General features: G+C 34.0%; 1 protein-coding gene across 1 annotated transcript in view; it reads left to right on the top strand.

The window, feature by feature from the left end:
- Positions 1-19,840, top strand: part of LOC111148839 (adhesion G protein-coupled receptor L3) — a 570,699-nt gene that overhangs the window by 495,385 nt on the left and 55,474 nt on the right. Inside the window, exons 17-18 of the mRNA XM_022505656.1 lie at positions 5,294-5,360; positions 7,116-7,207. Of these exons, the coding sequence (XP_022361364.1) occupies positions 5,294-5,360; positions 7,116-7,207 (159 nt within the window). The remainder of the gene's footprint in view (positions 1-5,293; positions 5,361-7,115; positions 7,208-19,840) is intronic.

Here is a 19,840-nt window from a genome sequence, read left to right as displayed (position 1 = left end):
AACTGGAATTACTAGGCTTGAAGTATATACTTGTCCCCTTTCCTCCTCTCTCCCCCTTTTTTTTTTTAAGATTTTATTTATTTATTTGACATACAGAGATTACAAATAGGCGGAGAGGCAGGCAGAGAGAGGGGAAGGGAAGCAGGCTCCCTGCTGAGAAGAGAGCCCGATGCGGGGCTCAATCCCAGGACCCTGGGATCATGACCTGAGCCGAAGGCAGGGGCTTTAACCCACTGAGCCACCCTGGTGCCCCACTCCTTTTTTTTTTTTTTTTTTTTGCCCCAATTCTTTATTCCTTCTTTTCTCTCTCAATCTTCCCAGATATATGTAGTAGAAATATAAAGAGATCTGCATATGTTACAGAGAAAAACAGATTATGTATTATACAAACTCTCATAAACAACCTGATATAATTAAGCCTTGTAAATTTTATGGTCTAATAGTAGCCAAAGATTGTTTACTGACTACATTTAATAGTCACCAAGGATGGTTCAGCCTGCAATGTAGGGTCCTGTAGAAAATAAGCAAACACCATTGTTAGTTTATGTTATTTCACAAAACTGATGAGTAGTCAGATGTCTACTTTGATAAGAGTGAATTAAACAGGCGACAAAAACACAATGTCCTGAAGCATTTTAATTGCACTATATTTAACATGCTAATTGGAATAAGAAACTACACTCTGGTAATGTTACTGTTATCTAAAATCATTGTAAAACATAGGTTTTAGGTGACATTTATATATGTTGGGTAACTGGCTTTACCATTTTTCTAAATACAGAATCATACATTTTTAAAATGACTGATGAAAATAAAGTGGTGAGTAGTTTAAGAGTAGGAGAGAATAAGCTTTGGAAGTGTGGTTTTCGGTTGTCCTGTTTTGAGAAATTAAGTTGTTTCATTATTTTATTTTTTTCTTTTCTGAGTAAACATGAAAGTGGTCCTTACGGATTGGTAACAGACATTTTTGAGGAAGACTGATCCAGATATCAGCATGTTATTATTTAATTTGCAATAATGTTTCCTAGATTTTGGAAGACAGTAACTCTGGAATCCTTATGGAGTAGCACCATTTCTTTTGCATATTAAATCAATAAGCTTGAATTAATGTCATAAGGTTTCATCAAATATGTAACAATATATGCTGCTTTTACAATTTGAAAAAGAAAATGCTACAGAAATAATTTTTGTGACATCTTCGTGTTTAGGCAAGTGAGAAAAAAAAGGTCAAGGTGTATGATATGTGACAAGTACTCCTTTAGATTCCAAAATATATCTGGTCTTTTAAGATTTTTCAGTATTATTTCAAATAAGCATGTAGTAACCCTAGGATATACTTGTTTTTCAATAGCAAGTCATCTCTTTTGTTACAGTACAGCTATAAACATACTTCATAAATTATATTCATATGACTGAATTTCATTAAAAAAAGAAATTGACATATCTTAAAAATTAACACGAATGGTCTATTAAAATTAATGATTTCACGAATTAAATGTTGCTTAGTGGATAAAGGCAATTTTCAGATAAATTATATTCTCAATAGCAACTCTACTTGGCCATTTGCAAGCTGGACTTTATTGGACTTAGTGTGATAAGTTGTTCCTCTAACATTTGTCTCCTCTTAACCAGCACATTTTCACTATATCCAAGTGACATTGAACGGCCTAGACTTCTAGAATACCATGTCATGGGATATATAGGCCTGTGCATGTGATAAATACCCCGCATAACTCTCTGCTTTACTGGCACAGGGAACCCAGGGCAGGAATCACACAAACTTTTAAGGTAGTTACTGGGAAAGAGAGAAACTATAGAAAGCTCTGAGAAAGCCAGCATGTGGCCAAAAACAACAGCAGGTATGGCCATATGGCAATCGAATTAGAAAAGGGATTTTTGCCACACTGCCTTCCAGAAGGTAGTCAAGCCCAGGCAGCTCTCATGAAGGGATGATTTACTCAGTACATTTTAAGTGTTTCATATTGCCTCTTACACCATTCAGTCCCAAAGGGAACTTAAATCTATTATACCAAATAGATATTGAAGTGTTTTCTTAAAAATAAAAAAATAATAACTTCTAAAGTAATTTCAGTTTTACATTTAAAGATCACGGTGCCAAAAGCATGTTTATTTCCAACTAAGCATTTGCTGAAACTGTTTTCAAAAAAGTAAAGCTTTGTGAGGCTAAAATTTAATAACGTTATTTTATTTTAATAACACATTTGGTGAGATTTTTTAACATTTTAAAATCCCCTACCTAGTCTAAGGCACTCTGTAATAATATAATTTAAATTATTTGTATAAGAACCCCTTAACCTGTATAATAACATTTTTCAGAAATTCTTGAGGCACATTTTCCTTTTAAAAGAATTTGCTAAAAATGTGTTTTACGTCTCAGATTAGCTCTCAAAAACTTGTTTGACCTACAAGGAACAGGAGCTATACTGGTAACAGTCATTTTAAAATTTATTATTATTATTGTATCATGTTATAATTTCAGCAACATGCTTGGAATGTGTGTGAATGTGTATGTGTGTGTGCTGGCACATGTGTGCATGTGTGTTTAATCTGGTAAAATGTCCAGGCTTTGTCTTTTATTGTTCTTATCTTGAGGGAAAATATCATCTTTGTTGAGAATAAGAGAGACTTAAGAACATTTCCCCGGCTCTGGTCTTCCCCCTCCACACATGCACACACCTTTATTAGGGTGATAATAAACTAGCCTATGGTCAGCATGAACATAATGTTCATATTTCAAACTTGAATTTTCTAATTTGTTTCTACTTATTGACAGTACCACACTTCCATTTTCCATGACCACATTTTGAGATCAACTGACCAATAAGAAGATAAGTCCTTAAACTAATAGCTAATAGTTTAAGTATGGATTTCTTCAAATATGGATTTTTTCAAATAGGATTATTATGTGTATCTTGAATAAAGAGAAATTATCTATGTAAAAAATGTGAACTAGTAATCAGTTACTTTTTGGAGTACAAATACTATATTTCTATTGAAATTAGTTTACATGTACTTACCTTAGTAGAAGAAAGTCAGATTTTGTTGTTTTAAAATTATTTTCTTTGGTATATGGTTATTTTTGTTTTGCCTAGGAATCCAGGTTTTAACTTAAAAAAAGAAAAACTAAGTCTTGGGAAAATAAAAAGAAAAACATAATAAACATCACTGCCTCTATCGCTCAGATGTTAGGCTATTGTCATTTTGGCATGTTGCTTTCAATTATTAAAATAAAACATATGGTTAAGCCCTTTGGTCCACTTATTGTCCTACTCTCATGAGAGAGGCAACCACTAACATGAGTTTGATTTTTTTTTCCCTTTCAATCAAAAAAATTACATATGTATATTATATCTGTTAAAAATATGAGTATTATTTTAAATATACAGCTTGAACAGCTGTGAATCCTGACCCCCATGCCATCCACCATCTGCATTTAACTTTTGATGCCCCCAAAACTTGACTACTAATAGCCTACAATTGATCAGACAGAAGCCTCACCAATAATATCAGCAGTCGATTAACATATATTTTGTACATTATATGTAATATATACCATGTCCTTACAATAAAGTAAGCTAGAGAAGACAAAATATTATCAAGGAAACCTGGGGCGCCTAAGTGGCTCAGTCCATTAAGCATTTGCCTTTGGCTTAAGTAGTAATCCCAGGGTCTTGAGATGGAGCCCCGCTAATCCCTCTCCCTCTGCCCACCCCCTTGTGCTCTCTCTTTCTCTCTGCTCTCTCTCTCAAATAAGAAAATCAAATCTTTCTTTTTCTTTTAAGATTTTATTTATTTGACAGAGAGAGAGACAGCGAGAGAGGGAATAGAGCTGGAGGAGTGGGAGAAGACTTCCCACTGAGCAGGGAGCCTGATGCAGGACCCGATTCAAGACCCTGGGATCATGACCTGAGTTGAAATCAAGAGTCCTGTGTGTAACTGACTGAGCCACCCAGGTGCCCCAAATCTTAAAAAAAAAAAAAAAAGAAAGAAAGAAAGAAAGAAAATCCTAATGAAGAGAAAATACACTTAATAACAGTACTGGACTGTATTTATTGGGAAAAAAATCCACATACAAGTGGGCCCGCACCATTCAAACCCATGTGGCTCAAGGGTCAACTATGTGTTCAAAGGTATATGGCACACGGTATATGGCATAGCTTCTTCATGTTATTTTTTCGCTAAAATTCGTTATCATGGTCTACTCATTGACACATAAAGATCCACCTCTTCCCTTTTAACTGTTTTACAACATTTCATCATATGAAGAGAAAACACTTTATTGACCCATTCCTCTACTGATGGACATTGATAAGTGCTTTTCTTCATGGTTTCTCTGGTATTCCATTAATCCTGAAGTTTGAATAACATTTTCATAATAATCAAGCAGTAGCACTTAGCAAACCACTCTTGAATATTGTCCACTGGAGATGTTTTCTTTTTCTTTTTCTTTCTTTTTTTTTAATTATCCCTCAAATCTAGCAAAATGGCAAACAATTCAAGACACGATTTTTTACATCAAATGTAATTTGTTCAAAATTTACATTAATCTTTCTCATAACTAGTCACTTCCATTTTGTCTTCCTGTCATCCTGAAGAATGAAAATGTAATTTCCCAGAGGCTTTAAGAATTGGGGGAGTATTAAATGTAACTGAAATTAAGTGATTAATAATTTACTTTTGGGTTATGAATCAACTTCGTGGGATGCTAAGGACCATTTGCAACCCCAGGAGCACTGGCAGTAACAATGCACTTTTTTAAGACAAGAGCTCTCAAAGGTTGGCTGCCCAACCTAATTAAACCCAAGTCTTCTGATACCAAATTTATTTCTTCTTTGGACTGAATTTCCTCAGATCTTCTTGACAGGAAAATGTCACTTTGCCTGACAGCTGATAGACAGGTTATGTAGCACCATAATTGGAGAGAAAAGGATAGCTTAAAGCTGCTCGATTTAATGGCTATGTGTATGGCTTTTTCTCTTTCTTTTCCTTTTTTTTTTTCCTAAGGTTTCTATGACAGACACAAAAGGCCTTAGCAAATAGGCCTAGTGCCATTTTTCCCCTGCTTCCTCCCGGGGTAATTATCTTACTCCATCAATAGTGCTGTCAGAAATTGGGCACATAATTCAACATTTAAATGAACAAGCAATGTAATATTTCCTGTCTCCCAGTGGAATGCTTTGCAGTTCACATTCTTCTCTGTCACTCGCTCACTCTTGATATATGTCCCACAGCCAGTCCTTGAATACCTCCTCTCCCTTGTGTTTCTTTGCAGATGTTGGCTCCGACTTGACACCTACTTCATTTGGAGCTTTATAGGACCAGCGACCTTGATAATAATGGTAAGAACTCCTCATTAACTATGTGTTTCCCAGGTCAAGAACTGAAAATTCCGTGATGCTTGCACTGACTATGCTTGATTTACATAGATTATTTTGGGGGAAATCATCTACTTATCCGACCTTCTATAACTCAAGCAGTTAGACACTCAGTATAATCTACTTTTATATTATAAAATACTTAATCAAAAATGTTGGAGAAGAAAAGAGCCCGACCTCACATAAGCTACTTGGTTTTGTAGGTTTTTGAACAGCAATGACTTCAAGTTTCACAAAGATATATTTCCTTTCTTTTTCATTCGGATAATTTGAGTTATGAATGGAATTGGAAATTGGAAATGCGGTCCTATACCTTACTATTCCTTCCAGTTTTGTTTTTTATAAACATCTCAAAAACTTTGAAATCCAAAAGAATTTCACTTGAGAATGGCAAAAATCGTTAAGCAAGCATTCTGGAATCATACTTTCTTTTGAATTTTTAGATGCATAATGTCTCGATTTCACATATGAATTACTTATCCTAATTTAGATTCTACGTTTAGTATTATTATTTATGTACTCATGATTTTACAATACAAAATTGTTCTCCATTTTTTATAAAATTAAATGGCCTCTTGATTTTGAATAAAATATAGATTTTCAATTCACTATCTGAAATCCCTTGAAGCAGGTATATTTTAGAATTTAGAAAGTTTTCAGACTTTAGAAAAGTAATATGGTACATGTATTGCCTATTATATAATATTCCTTGTAGAGAGTAAGCAGTTGCCCCAAATCAAACACATCTACCAATACTCACAGTAGGGACTAGGCAGGACTCTGAAACCAAACACAGTAATAATTCAACAGAAAAAGAAATTGGAAAAGTAGGAGCAAGCAGAATAAAGACAGAAGAGTCTTATGTCAGTACAAATCAGGTTTTCCCATCAAATGGGTTTAGTTAAGGTTAGGCTTTTTGGCCACTCAATGAATTTTTTAAAACTTTTACTTTTCAGACTTTTGGAATTAAAGGATTGTAGACCTTTATTATTGAGGAGGGCTTTTAATTGGATTTTCCTAGTCTCCACCAATCATAAATTTTGGAACGTATAAACAAACCAGGTCACAAGTGCAATTGAATATGCAGTTTTCTATACAGTTTACATATACGTGATATATGGAATTCACACTGGACCTTTTTGTTTTAAGTCCTGGGCCTTCTCTGCTTCCAGGGACAAAACAGTATCACTGACAAAACAGTATCACTGGCTGTGGGACATACATCAAAAACAGTATTTTCATCCTAGTTTGTTGTAGCATTAGAATTAACCAGTATTTTATAATCCTTTTGATGTAGCTATTCAAAACTATATTGATTTAGTATTTATGATTTGTAACATAGCATTTCAAAACATATCCCTGAACAACAAATTGGGGGCCATGTTCAGATGGTAGAAATAGTAACACACCTGTGTATATTTTTTTAAACATACACTTGGCTTTGAGTTGCTTTACGATTTCCACAGCATCCTTCCAACTGCTGCTGATTTTGTATTTGTATGTATTTTGGCATAATAGTGCTTTGTAACTCATTGGTATCCCAATTCCCTACAGTGGCTTTTTGCCTTCACTAAAATACCAGGCAATCATCTATGATCAAGTTCCTTTTTAAGTCTAGTGAGAGCTAATTTCCCAGAACAACTCATCCGTATGGAGAATAGACTTCCTTTTTTTCTTATGTTCCGGTTATGCTACATGATCGTACTCTTTACATTCCAGCTTAATGTCATCTTCCTTGGGATTGCTCTCTATAAAATGTTCCATCATACGGCCATTCTGAAGCCTGAATCGGGCTGCCTTGATAATATCAAGTAAGTGATTTTTCTTTTTGTTTCCTTTAGCCAGCCTAACTTTGGTGCTCTAAATCATCCTGACTTCTAATTCCACTGAAATCTTGTGACAAAATGAAGAGGATCAATGTGTTGTCTTTGCTGAATAAGATCATTTATTGACTGTTGAGATGACTTGATCTGCCTGAAAATCAGTATAATGAAGCTGTATCTTCCAAAAAAGCTTTTTTCCCCTAAACTCTGATATGCAACATGATAAGTTTTTAATATGTACACTTCACGTATTTTGCCCTGAAAGCAAATACATGGTTTCTGTATCTGGGCAGACTGTTGTTTCTTGGAGCAATAACCATATCTGTTCCCAATGCTCCATCCCCCTCCACACCAGGAGCATTGTGAAGAGAGACAGACAGTGGCACCTGCAAGTACTAAAAGGAAGATTTTCCACCACAGGAGAGGAACCCCGAGATTATTGATCTAGGCATTTGTAGAGAAGCTCCTATACAGCTGCCCTCCTCTCCTTCTGAGAGAGGAAGAGAAAACACAACTCCCTGTTGAAAAATCCTATGGTATATAAATATATGGCTCCAGGCTTTAGTCCCCTTTGAAATGTTAACGTTTCCCTCCTGGGAGGTAAATCACTCCAAAAGTCTCTTACTATCTATTCAGCCATCTTTCAATTTCCAAGGTTTGTCCTTTAACCCAAATTCTGTTTTTCTATGCTCAGAAAGCCCTGGCCATGCACAGATATGAAAATATTCACATTCCTTTCCACACTAGTGGCACTTTTGTATATACACAGAAAGAAGCTAATTTACATTTTCTGAAAAGAAAAATAGTTCCTTAGTATAACCAAAGATTTTATCGTGTTCCTTCAGAGGCTGTGACATTTGAGAAAGATAGTCCTGTGGAGATGTACATTAGTTATTAATATATATTAAATTGTAATTTGTATATAATTTGCCTATGCTATGTATTAATTTGGTTAAATGTTTTTATTTAAATGAATGTACTTTCAGAAGTTTCATGAGGTCACCTGTGACTTTTGAACATTCTTCCTGAACTACGTCAGATAACGGCTATGTCACCCATTTTCCATCTTTCTACATTTAGCTCCTGACAGAGTTCCTTGCCGATAGTAGGCCCTTAATGAATGTTTATAAAATAAAGCAATACAGTTAAAGACTTTAGTGACGAAAGTGTACTGACACGAAGTAGTTAATTTTGTGGAAGGAATCATCTGTCTAACTTAATTGAAAAGGATAGCTAAGAAATTAGAAAAAAAATAATGTAATGGAGCAAACTAAGAATTATCTACTATGAGTAGTAGTAGACTTCTGTAGTTCTCGATGTTACTTAGTTGAGGTGATAGTCATTATTTTGTTGAATTATGTATAATTAGACTGTCCTTCTAATATTAGTTCCTTGGACTATCTTTTCCTGATGAAACTGAATTTGGATAAATAAATAAATAGGCTTATAAAATACATTTTGCCTAAAATGTACTCCCTTTTGATGTAAATTACATCTTTGTATCTATTGTTTTATAGTATAAAGCAAAATGCAAGTAATACTTTATTACCATTTATGCTGTTTTTAAAGTACTATCGGAAGTAAACACTTTGATATTTAATAACAGCTTTTATAATGTTAAAAATCAGGGGGGAAAAGTTCTTGTACTAGTACAGTCACACATCTTAAAAGATAAGTTCATTCTGTATTTATTCATATATATTTCTTTAAGTGGTATGGTTCGAATCTTTATTGTTATTGTTTAAAAAAACAAACACATAAAAAGCAATAGTTACAGGTAATGACATTGTTGGCATTAAGCTTTACATTACAAAGTAAAGTAAAGCCTTTGAGAATATCTTAATTTAAATTCTGTCCAAACTGCTTTATAGTTTATATAGCTTTTGGGACATTTATTTAAACTTGCTGAGCCTTTCTGTCCTCTTTAAAATGGGTACAATAATGGGGCACCTGGCTGGCTCAGTCAGTAAAATGTGACTCTTGACCTCAGAGTTGTGAGTTCAGGCCCCACATTGGGTGCAGAGCTTACTTAAAAATAAATAAAGGTATTAACTGTTCTTAAAAAATAACAATGAAATAAAATGGGTATAATAATGAAATACCCAACCATCAAATAAGTAAAAGAATATATACAGCCTTTGATGATTTTTTTTAAGAGAAATTAAGTAGTTGTTGGAAAGGGTGGTTTTGAAATGAAAGAAACATGAATACGGACATGCTGGTGAGGAAGAACCAGTTATAGAGAGATTAGAAGCACAGGAAAGGGAATGGTTGTTGTAACTGTGAACTGAGAATTGTAGGGTGGAGATTGTAGAGATCCAGAACTGTGGTCAACCATTCCACTCTATTAAAGTACATGAAGGACACTTTTCTACCAAGGTAAGAGAAACTGGGTAGGAGTTCTCTTTTCCACTGAGACTGGGTGAAATAAATAGTTGGTGTGATGTAGATTATATTGGAGGAGCCAGGGCAGGGCAGTAAATTGAGGAATTTCTGCCTGCTATCCTCTGTGAAGTAGGAAAGGTGGTCATCTGCAGGATATAGGGACATGTTGAAGAGTGAAAATAAGAAAGAAATCTCAAGAAAATATTCCTTAAAACTTCCTAGAAGTTGAAGGGCATTTCATTTTATGGAAAACATATTAACTATTTAGGAAGTACTTGTAAAGAAATCAGCAGGGCTTAATTGGTGAGGAAAGAAGAATTTAAGAAAGATAATAATGATTTCGAATATTAGGGAAAACATACAAAATCCGGCATCCTTTTTATCTAAAAAAATAAGGATCTTTTTATATGTATTTTTAAATGTTACGGGTGGTGTGAGAATATTTATTTGAAGACGTAAGCATCATTTATCTGGAAAATCTTTTTTTAGCATGGGAAAGGGCATAAAAGTTAATGTTTTCCTGTTTTTGTTTTTTCCTTTTTTGTAAAATGCTGAATAAAATGGGCCACCTTGTTCAGTTTATTGAGGAAAAAGTCCAGCATACAAGGACTTTTGGAAATTAATGTCTTTCTAAAACAATTCATTCTCTCATTTATCAAATATTTACTGCCTCTATTATGCAGGTTCTTTCACACAAAGATCTCTCCTTTATCTAAAATGTGTTTCCTTCTCCCCATATTCATTGCCACCATTTTTTCAAGCCACCATCAACTTCTGCAGAAACACTGCAGTGGTCTTGTAACGTCTTTCCTCATTATTGATTCTTGCCCCTACCTCCATCAGCTAGAGTGAGTGAGCTCTTAAACCACGTAAATCCCATCGTGCAACTCCCTTGGGTAAAACTCTTCAGTGGTTTCCTGCTACTCTCACACACAAGTCCAGACCTTCTACCCCACCCTACTAACCCTTCCAGGCCTAGTTGCTGTTTCTTTCCTTGGCCTCTTGTCAAGCCATTTGCCCCTCTGGCCATTCTAGATGGGCTCACTTGGTTCAGTTTTTCTCTCTCCTGTTTCTCTACTGAGTTTGTTTTCTCAAACACTATGCCTGGCTGGCTCCCAATTTACCCTAATCAATTTCATTATTATTTTAAAGATAATTTAATTATGTTTTAATTCAAAATTTGCTTCATGATCGTTAAAATAAGCATCGTGTGTGTGTGTGTGTGTGTTTTAGTTTAGAACTTTCATTTTTCTGGCTCGTTACTATATTAATGATATACTCCAGAACAAATAATAATAGAGTGAATTAGTATAGGTAACATGATTACCAAGGAAATGAGGTATGCCATTCTCAGATTCTCAAAAACGTAATTAAATTTTAAAAGTACAATTCTGTTTGCTCTTTCCTTACTTGTCTTTGTCTCTTTTTCATCAAAATATGTAATTTTATGTGGAAAAAAAAGTAATTCCATTCATTTAAATTTTCTGGTTGAGTTTCTGACGAGTTGAAATTAGAGCTTACAGTAATCATAACAAAAATCGAAACTAATTTTAAATATATACATATGTGGATTAATAGGAATAAAGCAGTTATTGAATCAACTTATATTATTGCTGAGGTATTATGACATGTAAAACTTTAATTCTTGAGGCGCATTTAGAGCACTCTTGACTTACTTTCACAATAAAAGTGTACTACTGCTTGCATAGTTATCAACTTTTTCTTCTATTACTGGTTTAATAGCATCACAGGTACTTAAAAGAGTGAAAAGTAATGGTATAGACTTTTAGGGCTAAGAAAGAAAATTGATGTCTATATAGAGAGACAGGAAATCTGCTTAGGCTTCCCTTCCCTGTGTCTCTCCTTTAGCTCCTTTCCCATGTACAGAATTCTGCATCTGGACTTCTGATTTTGGCTTAGACATGTTTTCTGACTTCTGGTCTCTCCTTTTAACTTCAGTTTGGCATGAGTGATGGGATGGCAAACGTATTGTCAGGTGGTTTAAAGAAAGAGTTTCACTTTGCTTCATTCTTCCCAGTGCTCTAATTGCTAAGAGAAGGCATAGCAGTAGAGAGGAGTAATGATTTCAGTGCCAGACACTTGGGTTTGAATTTCTGTTCCATCTAATAATTGTTATATTACCTTGTAAGTTTCATCATGGCTCTCAGTCTGTCTCCATGGAATTGGGGATAATTGTATCTACTTTGTAGAGTTTTGAGATAATTAAATATATGTGTAATACATACATCACAAAATTTGTGCCCATACAGGATGGTTTGATTATTTTCAGCTAGTATGTGATAATACACTGCTGCCTTTAGTTCTTTGTGCTTCCCATGGTGAAATTTGCTCAATCTCATATCAAAATCCCATTAGAATTTGACTGGCTTTGTTTACCATGGGGTGTTGTTAAGAATATATATATGCATATTTATAAGTTTACAAATTATATATATATATATATATATATATATATATATATATCTTTAAGCCAAGCTTATTCTGTTATGAAAGAATTGGCTCTAGGAGGGAAAGGCTCATTTAATTAATAAGTAACAAATTCTGTAGTTAGTTCTGAAGAAAAGAAAAAGAAGTATGCTTAGTGAGTTTGGACACCTGCCGTACATAAAGAAATCTAAAAAAGTTTAGGGATGAATAGAAAAATGCTGTACTTTACCAACATCCACAATAACTTACTCTGTTCTTAAAGGTAACTTTTACTTTGAGAACTATGTTTCTAGATATTGGTAGAAACACATAAGTCAAAATTACGATCAGTTTGATGTTACCTTATTACATTATTACTATTATTACATTATTTATGGATTAAAGGTGGTAAGGTTCTAAAGATTGAAAGCAGAAGACCAAATTGAAATAATCTTGGAAAAAGGCAGCAATATCACAAGAATATTTTAACCTTTAATTTTTGTCCTTTATATTAGTATATTAAGATGGATATATATCTGTATATGTAGCTAGGGAGAAAGGGCACAAGCAGGAGAGAACCTCCTTTTCAAATGGTATCGTCTTTATACTGTAGTCAGAGCCATATCCTAAAAAGAGTTTGAACCTTTATGAGAATAGTTAATCTAGTTCTGAGTTGTACATAGTAAAAATATTGATCCACTTCAAAGTTTCTGGATGAGTTTTTAGGAAAATATACTTTCTCATTTTTCTCAAAATATTAGCTGGCACTATAAAATTTTGAAATATTGATTTAAGTGTTTTAAATGGAAGGTCAATATAGTACAATAGTCCATGCAGACTTAAAAAAGAATAGCTTATATCTCCAAGCAATTGATTTCACTCATAGTTTACTTTTCACCACCAAAACTACTAAGTTCAAATTTAAATTTTACACATTTCTAATTATATTAAATATTAAGTGATGTTGTATTTAAAAACTGTCACCTCTCTTGTAAAAAGATTACTGGGTCAACATATTATACTAAAGATGTGTTTTACTAAATCTTTCTTTATCAGATAAACTTCTTAATGCTCATATATACCAGAAACACTCTAGCAGTAGAAAGAGTAGAGCTAGTAACTGATTTATTTATTCACTGAAATAAAATAAAATAATGTTCGAGAAAAAAAAATTTTTTAAAGATTTTGTTTATTTATTTGACAGAGAGAGAGAGAGAGAGAGAGATCACAAGTAGGCAGAGAGGCAGGCAGAGAGAGAGGAGGAAGCAGGCTCCCTGCTGAGCAGAGAGCCCAATGTGGGGCTCCATCCCAGGACCCTGAGACCATGACCTGAGCCGAAGGCAGAGGCTTAACCCACTGAGCCACCAAGGCGCCCCATGTTCAAGAAATTTTTGAAAGGAATGTCATCTGTCTGTTATTTCATTTTTCTGTCTTCCTCTGTTTCCTTGGTCTATAGTTAAAGATCACTGGAAATGTACAGTGACATTCTCATAAATCATCCAGGTGTATTTGAAGACTAAACAACGCTGTTTGGAGTTCTGTGTGATGCTATAAGATCACTAGATTTGCTTCAGACAATTTAAGGAAGCAGGTAGTAGGTAGTTCCTTACTGATTGACTTAATTTCAACAGTAAAAGCATTTAACAGTTACTTATTTGGAAAATTAATCTCAGCCACGGATTCACAAAGATGTGCATTCTGCAAATGTTGTTGCCAGTCTCATTGTATCATGCATTTTAGGCTATACTCTGAAGTTTTCTGAAATGTAAAAGTGTTGGCCCTTTTTTTTCAAAGGTTTTTCATTAAAATGCATTTAAATCCCCGTATGATTTTCCAGGAGCCAGGAGTTTTATGCATCACTGTATTTGGCATAGTTTATACACTGGGAGCTGACATTTGAGAAAAACAGTTTGAAGCATGACTGTTATAGGCGCACTGGAACTGTTCTGCATTATACCTTGAGATTAAATAATAGTTTCACTTTTCCCTGCTATAATTAGTTTTATATCAAATTTAGGAGAGTCCATTGCAGTACAGTCTAAGGATGAGAAAGCCTTGAAAGACTATCTAAGGGAAAAATAATTCTTCTTTGTAATAAAAACATAAAAATTAACAGCTCCTTTGTTTTTTATGTATGACTCAGACACACATTTCCTTTATATGCAATGTGTAATGTGCAGTCAGACTTCAAGAAAGCTTGGTAAGTGGGATTTATTTTATGAAACCAACATTTCTGGTCACTAGAATCATTCTTCCCTAAAAATGCTTAGGTGCAGGTTTTCAAAAGAGTGGTAGAAATCTGAGAATAATTATAAGTAAATAATATTTATGTTCCATATTAATCACATATTTAATTTTTAATATATGAACTTTGATTTGATTTTTATTCTTTAATTATTCATTAATGTATTTGATAAGTGAGAAGTACTAAAATTTTGGATTTATTTTGAAGATAGAACTTACGTAGAATTTGCAAATTTATTTTATATAGAGTATTAGGAGAAGGAGTGGATTGTGATTTCAAAGTTTTTGGCTTAAGGTACTGGAAATGTGAGTTGTTATTACTAAGATGTAGAAAACTGTATAAAAAACACTTTTTTGACAACATAACTTTGAGAGACTTAGTAAACATCTTAATGTAGATGTTGAGTAGGCAGAATGATGAATACTGGAGATTTAAATTTGGAGTCATCAGTGTATACATTTGTTTTATTTTATTTTTGCATGCAATGTTTTTTATATTTTATTTTTAATGTATATATTTTTAGAGATTTTACTTATTCACTTGAGAGAGAAAGCATAAGCGGCAGGAAGGGGCAGAGGAAGAGGGAAAAGCAGACTCCCCACTGAGCAGGGGGCCTCGATCCCAGGATCCCAAGATCATGACCTGAGCCAAAGGCAGACATTTACTTAACTAACTGAGCCACCCAGGCATCCCTATATTTTATTTTCTCTTCGTATTGATTTCATTATATATATATATATGTATTACTTTCAATAATGTCAAATAATCCCGGTTTTTGTCACAGTGATACATTTCCTTTAAATATTAAGCAGAGTGAGATGATTAGGGAAAATAACAATAGTAAAATAATGAAAGTAGTATGTAGATAGGACCAAAAAAATGAGATAGTGATATTTCAGCCAGACTGGTTTCCCTCACTCGTCACCAGAATATATGTTTGTTAGGATAGCTCCTGGTGTGACTATCAAATACTGACCAATATGGTGGCCTAAATCATGACACAAGAGACAAAAAATCCAGAGGTATGTGGTTCCAGAGTTGGTTCAGTAGCTCCATGATATCCCTAAAGACTTAAGTTCCATTTGTGCCTTTCACAAACAGCTGCTCCTTGGCCACTCCTTGAACCTAGGAGTGTAGTACCAGCTGTAATCACAGGAAAGTCAATGAAAGGGGGATAGTAGTTTAAATCCATGATGCTGGGTAAAATAAAAAGATCGAGAGTAAAAACATACAATAAGAAGACCAGTGGCTGTAACCCTGGGTCACTTGAACTTTTAGACGTATTGGAAATGCAGAACCTACAAAATAGATTTAGAAAGAGCAGACAGTGAGATAGGAAGAAGGCTAGAGATCCTGGAAACGAGGTGAATCAAGCCTTTCAGTTTAGATGGGAACTTAAACTTGACCACTGGATTTTGTTTTATTGATTGGTTAATTTAAGGATGACAGAAATTATAACCTCTTCTTTTTAATCTGGTAAGAATGGAAAAGTAGTTGATGCTGGCAAGTGGGGAAAATTGGGTGGTTTCTACATTTGAGTAGGCAAGGGAGGATGGGATCTAGTATATAAGTGAAGGTTGGTCTTATGTAAGAAGAGGTATACAGAGGCGCCTGGGTGGCTCAGCCGTTAAGCGTCTGCCTTTCACTCAGGTCATGATCCCAGGGTCCTGGAGTCAAGCCCTGCATTGAGCCCCACATGGGGCTCCCTGCTCAGTGGGAAGCCTACTTCTCCCTCTCCCAGTCCCCCTGCTTGTGTTCCCTCTCTTGCTGTGTCTCTATCAAATAAATAAACAAAATCTTTAAAAAAAAAAAAAGGAGTATAGAAAAAATTCTTTCCTTTATATGATGAAATTATGACTGAGTCTGTCAATTTATTGACCAGCAGATGTTTTCTTTTAAAGTAGTGGGATAAATTATCATGACTCATAAGTAGCGAGTATTCATTGTGCTTAGAAACATTCATCTACCTGGAAAGAAAGTTATATAACTTCGAAAAATATAACATTATTTTTTTTTAACTTTATTTATTTATTCGACAGAGAGAGAGAGAGAGATCACAAGTAGGCAGAAAGGCAGGCAGAGAGAGAGGGGGAAGCAGGCTGCCTGCTGAGCAGAGAGCCCAATGCGGGGCTCGATCCCAGGACCCTGAGATCATGACCTGAGCCAAAGGCAGAGGCCTAAACTACTGAGCCACCCAGGTGCCCCGAAAAATATAACATTATTATAAGGTTATTTTAATCCTCCACTTGCCCCTTTATATATTAATATGAGGATTAATATATGATTATATATTTTATTTATTTATATTTATAAATATATACTTTATACATTGATGTATTAATATATAATTAATATAAGTATTAATATGTACTAGTTATAAACTTAATATTCTAATTATAAAATCTTTCCATACCTACATGTATGTATAAGATTTACAGTATATATACTTTCTATAAAATGTAAATGTTCAAATACTTTATTAATAAGTTACAATATTTCACATTTTATACATATTTAGTAAATTTTATGTGTAATTTCATGGATCTAAGAAGCAAAATAAATAGGTTATATAGTTTAGAGAAGAATTAATCATCAATACAAATTACCTAAGCAAACAAAATTCTTTTTCCTCTAAGTAATAGCAAGGTGTGCATTTTGATACCTTAGAAACAATCCTCTCTTTAGCTATTTCTTCCTGGAAATAAAATACAAAGCTATATATCATAAAATTTATTAAGCATACTTTATAGGAGAGCTGAGTGCTAATATACCTCCTGGGATATAAGATGAACATTCTTATTTCTCAGAAATAACTGCTTATGTATGCAGGAAAAAAGGCTAAATGGAAATATACTAAAAAATGAATAATGGTCACCTTTTAGTGGCAAAATTATGTATAATTGAAAATGTTCTTTTTTGAGCACTCATATGTTATTTTCAGACAGCACTTCTGACACTAGTTACATGTTTTTTTCCACACCCCAACCCATTCTCCAACACCAACTAAGTGTCTAGCAATTAAACTCAATTTTGACACTAAGTCCTCCAGTTGGAATAAACTCTACAGGTTAAGGGTCTCAGTTTCATAACCCTGCTTCCCACTCAGATGCCAGCTGCAAGTGGGTTGCCCAGGCTACCCACAATTTTGTCCAATCGACTACAAATTCAGGGATTCCTATAATCACCCCTCAGATTCCGTGATTCACCAGAACAACTCACAGAACTCAGGGAAGTGCTCTACTTAAAGTTGTAGCTTTACTATAAAGGATACAACTCGGGAAAAACCAAATGGAAGAAATGGGGAAAGGTAAGGGACCGAGGTGGCAGTAGTGCAGAGCTTCCATGGCCTCTCTGAGTTCTACCCTCTGCCCTTCAAAGGGTTCACCAGCCCAGAAGCTCCTTGAAGGGCAGCATCCGTGAGGGTTTTAGGGGAGGTTTCATTTCAAAAGTGTGATTGATTAAATCATTGGCCAATAGTGATAGAACTCAATCTGTGGGCCCCTACCCCTTAGTGGGGGTGGACTTGTAGGTGGGAGAAGGGATGAAGGTTCCAACCCTGTAATCATGGCTTTTTCTCCAGACTTCTCCATTCTGCTCACCATCTCCCTTCCCTATTCCCTCTACCTGCCAGCATCATTCATTAGCATCCCAAAGACGCTGATATCACTCAAGAGATTGGAAGGGTTTTTGAAACTCAGCCACAGGAACAAAGAAAAAATATTTGCTTTTTGTTATGCCACAGCAGTCTTTGAGTTTTTGGAGTTAGTATGATGAATATTATAGTACCTTATAAAAAATTTTACTTGAAAGTGGCTTGCCCTACATTATGTCCATAGACATATTAGTGACAGAACAGTCTAAGAATGTCATCTTTGAGAGTCATCCTATATTTCTAACCTCTGGAAAAGTTTCAAAAAATCAAGTCTAGTTTTCTATTATTAATTTTCTATTATTAATATGCTACTGTGTATATAGATACAAAATGAAAATTTAATCAGATCTTATGAAAATGAGAACCTTTAATTGCTGTAATTCGTCTCCAAATTGTGAGGAAGAGCTCATTCTAGTGTTGTAAATTGTTTTACATATATCATTTAAAAATTAATGTGAGACTCTAGTTAAAATTTGGGGATAAAAAATTTTAAACCTATTCTGTTTTTTATTTTTTGTTAATTTAAAAATGTAATTGCTATTTATTTTCCTTGAATTTTAAACATCTGAATAAAGGTTTAAAAACCAGTACATACATTCAGTAATATCTTGTTTAATTTTATGTTGCAAAATTAACTCTTATATATTATGGGTAAAACTCACAAACATGAGTTCATTCACTCTTAATATATTTATTTTAATGTAGTTTCAGATAATAAAAAGTATCAAGGGAATTGTACATTCCAAATGTAAATAAAAGCATTTGAATCACTTTTTGATCACTTCCAAGTAGATCTTTTTTTTTTTTTCAATACATAAGCCAATTTTTACCCAGTGATTATTTAAGTCATAATTCTTTGAGGTATTACATGGAAGATACAAATACTTCCAAAGGCTGAACAAAGCACACAAGAAATCTCACTGGTATCATAATCTTTGGGCTTTTAAGAGTTTGCCTGGTTTTACTGTTATCAGAACCAACTGGAAATACATTTTTTTCTAATAGAGATTTCTTTAAAATGACACAAATTATTTTAAATTATAATTTTATTTATATAGTGATTATATATATGGATATAAATTTGTATGAAACTTGACCAAAACTTACTGATTTTGAAAATCTGTTGTGGGAAACTGAATAAATAATATTGGACTGAAAGACTTTTAGCCTCCAAATCTGAATCAACCCAAGTTTCAAAGGCTTCCTGGAAATGTTTATACTAAAATGTTGTGGGTAATATTAAGTTAAATACTGTATTGTGTTTTGAGTCACATACTCTAAGTAAAAATTTAGTCATGGATTCTGAAATAAAAACCAGTACTCCCTGGTTCTGCTCCTAAGTCCACTGTAATTGTTACACGTGGTTAAATAGCATTTTGAGATTTTATGTGTTGAGTCTATTTGAAATTATGTGCAAAATAATAAGAAAAATAGTTAATTTGTTGACCTTTTACTATGTGGTAAACACAATTCTAAGTCCTTTTCATGCATCAATTAAATCTTTGCATTAAACCTTCTAAGTTTCTAAGAAGGCAATTAATTCAGCTCAAGACCTCACAGCTAGTTAGTGCCAAAACCAGGATTTCAGCAGACTCTCTGACTTGAGGGTCCATTTCCTTAGCCATACAGCCTTTGTCATATCACACTATACATTTATAAATAAACGGTATTTAATTTCAAAAGAGATTATTTTCTTTTCAGTAAACATTTTTTTGGTTGAGTACGTACTCTTGAAACTTTAAATCTGGATATTGATTGGATTACATTATCACCAAGGGCGCCATCTTTAAAAACCTGTGATTTTCATATTATAAGCTATGAACTATAAAATCATGCTAGCAAAATGTACTTGTCAGAAGTTTTAATGGCACCACAGTCTTGTCAGGATCCGGGATAGAGTTTTCAGAGTTAC

Source organism: Enhydra lutris, unplaced genomic scaffold (genome assembly GCF_002288905.1).
Source record: "Enhydra lutris kenyoni isolate GAN:26980312 unplaced genomic scaffold, ASM228890v2 scaffoldscaffold21, whole genome shotgun sequence".
NCBI lineage: Eukaryota > Metazoa > Chordata > Mammalia > Carnivora > Mustelidae > Enhydra > Enhydra lutris.
Note: the sequence above shows the minus strand (reverse complement) of the source record. Positions and strands in the feature narration are given on the sequence as shown.